This window comes from Hylobates moloch, unplaced genomic scaffold (genome assembly GCF_009828535.3).
Source record: "Hylobates moloch isolate HMO894 unplaced genomic scaffold, HMol_V3 SCAFFOLD_5, whole genome shotgun sequence".
Classification (NCBI taxonomy): Eukaryota; Metazoa; Chordata; class Mammalia; order Primates; family Hylobatidae; genus Hylobates; species Hylobates moloch.
In genome coordinates, this window is record NW_026652280.1 from 97,060,342 (window position 1) to 97,064,849 (window position 4,508).

The following is a 4,508-nucleotide window of genomic DNA, read 5'->3' on the forward strand; positions in this document are numbered from 1 at the left end:
AAAGAAAAACAAACTGTAAATAATAATAATGATAAGCCACACTAATAAATAAAAACAAGCATGTAACTTAACTGGCATCCAATCACTCTTTTGCTTCATTGCCTTAGCTCTGGCTCAAACCCTATGTCCTCTTTCTAATTGCTCAAAATATGAATTTCTCCCATGAATATGCACATCCACAGAGACACACATAGATACACATGGCTCAGGGAAGTAGGAATGCCAGTTCAAACCTGTCCTCACTTTGACAGGAGATAGCCCTTATGTTATTATTTTCCTAAATATCTCTGAAGATTCATTAACATTCCAATCACTGTGGAGTCTGAGGCATTCATCTGCCTCCTTCACCTCTGGTGAGAGACAAAGGAAGAGAGGAAGAGTTTTAGTAAGAGCACAGTCAAATGATGCAGAGATATCAGAGAGGGAGTGGAGTAAAACAACATCACTTGATCTGACAACAAATTTATTTCAGTCAGCATTTATTGAGAAATAATTACATTCAGACTGAATCAGTTATTTAATTTGTGGGGTCAGTGAAAAACGAAAATACAATAGTTCTTGTTTGAAAATGACTAAGGATTCCAAGATGACAATAGCAGAGCATTAAATCTAGCATGGGTTCCTGCAGAGCATACGATTCCATGTGTCTGCACAGGTCACATGCTTATGAAGCTGGTCCTGAATTCAGATAAGATTTTTGGTCATGAATACAGACACAAATACCTAAATCCTACTTTCAAGCAACTGAGATAGAAAAAAAAAAAAGAGCAAAAACCTAAATAACTACTGTTCAGAGTAGGAAGAGAGGAATGTGCTTGTGAAGATCAGTTCAATTTGGGGAGTACAGAAGAGCTCTCAATTGGGTGATCCTGGGAATCCATGAAAAAGAAGTATGTGGATTATAGTTTGAAAAATCAACAATGATGGATATGTAGCCAAAGCAGGAAAAAAAATCTCTGGAAGATGGGGAAAAATGTATTCCTAAAGGGTCAGTATCTTTATTAGTACAAACTGTTTAAATAAAAGCATGCTTCCCTTATGGGACATGGACGGTGTTTAAGAAGATGCAGACGAGGATTTTATGTATAAGGCAAAGCAAATGTCACCAGATTTGGTTTAGGCATGTCTTCCACTTCTTCAATACTCTGTTTTTGAACCACGATACTTGTGCCAAGCAGAACTGATGTCTTGAATTCTTGGTGTCCTGGGTGTTGGCTCCCATGAGAAAGACAGGGCTGGGTGTGTGGGGAGAAAGAACGTTCTTATTTGAACTGTGAGAAAAGAGGAGGATATTAATCTCAAAGAAAGGAAATAGAGGGGAAAGGCAGAGAAAAAAAAGAAGATAGAGGAAAAAAGAATCAGTTGATTACAGGCTGAAGAAACAAAGAACAAGAAAAAACTCACCTTTGTTTTTTTAATTGTGAGTCAACTACAACCAATATGACCAGGGTAACTATCACAGTCAAACAGATCAGGATGAGAAAGATGGAATATCCACCTGGTTGGGGATAGAATAAGAACACCAGCCCTAAAATACTCTATTCCACCAAGCTGAGATTTCCCATTTCACAAGGGTGGGACCTTCCTAGAGTTTTCATCTGTGTTTTCCAGAGCCCTCATTTCAATTCCTCCTGATCCTTTGTCTGTGATCTCCTCCCAGCCCTCTCCCACTAAATCACTAGTTCCTCCTCCTTTTCTGTTAGTATGTCTAATTCTCTACTTCCATTTTCTTAAAATTTAACTACTGTCATACTCTATCCTTCTTTATGTTGATTGTCCCAGTTTTACCCTTCTTGTGCCTAACATTCCTACCCATTTCCTCAGCCCCCACACTCAAAAGCCCCAGGGCTATTTTCATTATTTCCCAGCAGAGCCTCGGCTGTTTCTCACCCCAGTGGATGATTAGATCATGGCCCTCTAGACTGCTGTGTTTCACCCGACAGGCCAGGCCAGCTGCCTCCCCAGCCGCCACATCCAGGGTTGCTCGGAGATACCATGTCTCATCAGCATTAGGCAGGACGTCCCCTCGCTGAGTGCCTCGCTGCTCCTGCTCACCCCGCATCCACATCACCCACATGGGCTTTGGGTAGAATCCTGAGACATGGCACACAAGCTGCAGACGGCCAGCGCCAGGACTGGGGCCACGGGACAGCCAGGCCTCTGGCTTCACTAGGAAGAAGAAGATAGAAAAAAATGGAATTTTGAAGGGCACCCCAGGCCAGAGCTCAGAGACTCAGGTGCCTTTGTAATAATACTAAGAGTGATTTAATAATCACTTCTTTCTCTTGTCTAAGAAACAGTCCTGAACCCACACATCTCATTCTCTAGTCTCTCACTATGTCTTCCAAAATGATGATGAGAGGCAAATTCAGATACGAGAGTTATAGTACTAGGAACAAGAGGGGAGAGAGAGAGAGTTGGGCTCACCTTTCCGTTTCAGTTCTGACTCCCCTGCTTCCATGAGCCCCGCTAGAAATCGAGGGCAGGTGTGCCCAAGAAGGCTTTGCAGTATTTCCTTAATATCTAGGTAGCGATTGAGCACTTTACAGACGTTCTGGGCCCGGATCCCTGCTCCTGGAGATGGCTCCCAGGAAATTCCTTGGAAACTCAGGAAATCCGATCCTTGATATGCCATATTTAAGAAGATGTGTGGGGCATTCATTCTACAGCCAGCTAATATCTGGATCTCGAAGGGATCTGAGAGCGGACAGGGACGAGAGATCAATATGGAAAGAATGACAAGGAAGAAAAACAAACAATTTAGAGAGTAAAGAGATTCAAGGGAAGAAAATTTTGCTGGGAAATCATATGGAGACTAGAGTTTACTGGCAAAGGGGAAGAAAATTTGTGGGAAGAAAATTTGAAGATAATAAAGATACTTTGAAATAACTAATGAGAAAGTGGTAGATGGGAAGGCTATCAGGAAGACAGGAGATTGGTCGTAAATAATTCACATGATGGTCGTAAATAATTCACGTGAAAGTGGTTAGGTACAGGCCAGTCCATGTCAACACTCAGGCAAAGGATAAAGAAGGGCAGAAAGAGGGTTGAGAAAGGCTGAGTCTGAGGGCAGGAATGAGGGGCAGAAGATCCAGAGGAGACAATCATTCCAAAGAGCCAGACATGAAGCTATATTCATGTTGAGATATGTACATGCAGGCCCTTTTGTGTATATGGTGGAGTGTGGGTGGTGGTGAAGGGTGAAGCAGAGGAGAGAGTGGGAGCCAGAGAGTGGGGAACAAGGTTAGTAAGGTTAAATGATGGTCAGAGTCTATACACTATCTTCCACTTTGGAAAATAGTTGGTGTTCCCAGGCAAATTATCAGCTTAGAGCAACGAACTTACATTCAAGCTGAAATTGACCAGCAGAAGCTTGTACTATCCGGATAAAACTGTGGAAGTATAACTGGAACAGTGACTGTAAGTTTTTCAGCTCCTGCTTGCTGAAGTTTCCATGGGACCACGGCTTCAGAAAGCGGATGGTGCCCAAGACAGTGTCCCAGCCATGAGTCTGCAGGTCACCCAGCCATCCTGAGCCCTCACTGTGTGCCCAGCTGTGGTTGGCAAAGGAGGAAGTTTGGAGCATGCGGAAGGACAGGGGCTCCTCTGCTGCTAGACGACAGGATTGTAGAGCCTGGGGAGCTGAGAGAGAGGGAAATGACAAGTAGAGAGAATGTAAAGGGATGGGAAAAGTGATGCCAAAGGGAAAAAAGGAACCCAGAGATGAGAGATAGTTAGGCAGCTTGCACATACTCCAATACCCTTTTCCTCTGGGGCCAGCTTCCTTTCTCCAAAATCAGAGACAAAAACTGAGACTGAGGGCAAGAATTCTCTGCCTGGAACTAGCCTGAAAGGCATACTCCAACATCCTAGAAGAGTACTGCTCCCTTCCCCCAGGACCTCCCCAGAGCTTCCTCTCAGCCCTCTGGTGCCCTACCATAGGTAACTTTCCACCTGCACTCTTCTTACCTGCTGTATTTTCCCCAGGACAGCAGAGACCCTCAAAGAGGAGGAACAGGAGCAGCATTGAAGCTCTGTTAAAGGAAGGATTCCTTGGCAGGACACTAGCCCTCATAATTCAGATATCAGTACCCCTCTCCACACCCTCTTGCACTCTCATCTGACTTCCCTTGCTGTACAGACAGAAAAACCTCTCCCTCTGCTGACTTCCCTGTCAGAGAAGCCACACTGCCTCGCTTTGCCGCAGCCTCCCACGGGGTTTTTCATTTCCCTTCTGTCTCTCCCACTGTCTGGCTCCAGATTTTCTCCCTGCTCTTGTCCACATCCTCCTAACCTCCCTAATTGCACTAACTGCTGGAAAACGGTTCCTGGCTTAAAACAAAGTCTGTGGTCTGGCTAGAAAATGGAGTAGCTTTTGGCCTTGGAGAAATCAAATCCACACTTGGGTTGTCAATAATCTAATCTGTGAGAAGTGATGGTAGTCACTCAGTGGTGCCTAGTGACCTGTCCACCAGTCTCCCACTTCTGCCTCTCTATGATCCTCTCCT

At 44.4% G+C, this 4,508-nt stretch overlaps 1 protein-coding gene across 13 annotated transcripts; it reads right to left on the minus strand.

Moving 5' to 3' along the window:
- Positions 1 to 446: 446 nt before the first annotated feature.
- Positions 447 to 4,122, minus strand: CD1E (CD1e molecule). Of its 13 annotated transcripts, none has more exons than XM_032154063.1 (6): positions 3,970 to 4,122; positions 3,346 to 3,642; positions 2,428 to 2,697; positions 2,056 to 2,169; positions 1,405 to 1,498; positions 447 to 1,235 (listed from the first exon to the last, which is right to left on the minus strand). In XM_032154063.1, exons 1-6 carry the CDS (start codon positions 4,073 to 4,075, stop codon positions 1,103 to 1,105), a joined length of 1,014 nt encoding a protein of 337 aa, XP_032009954.1. In that variant the 5' UTR covers positions 4,076 to 4,122; the 3' UTR covers positions 447 to 1,102. The 13 variants fall into 13 exon arrangements, with proteins under 13 accessions (XP_032009954.1, XP_032009953.1, XP_032009952.1 ...); XM_032154062.1 differs by having other exon boundaries at positions 1,891 to 2,169; XM_032154061.1 differs by having other exon boundaries at positions 447 to 1,271; positions 1,891 to 2,169.
- Positions 4,123 to 4,508: the final 386 nt, after the last annotated feature.

Coding starts and splice junctions, on each gene's coding strand:
- CD1E (XM_032154061.1), bottom strand. CDS start 4,075: ATGAGGGCTAGTGTCCTGCCAAGGAATCCTTCCTTTAACAGAGCTTCA. Junction 2,698..3,345: donor TGGTCAATTTCAGCTTGAAT/GTAAGTTCGTTG, acceptor GTCCGCTCTCAG/ATCCCTTCGAGATCCAGATA. Junction 2,170..2,427: donor GTCAGAACTGAAACGGAAAG/GTGAGCCCAACT, acceptor TCTTCTTCCTAG/TGAAGCCAGAGGCCTGGCTG.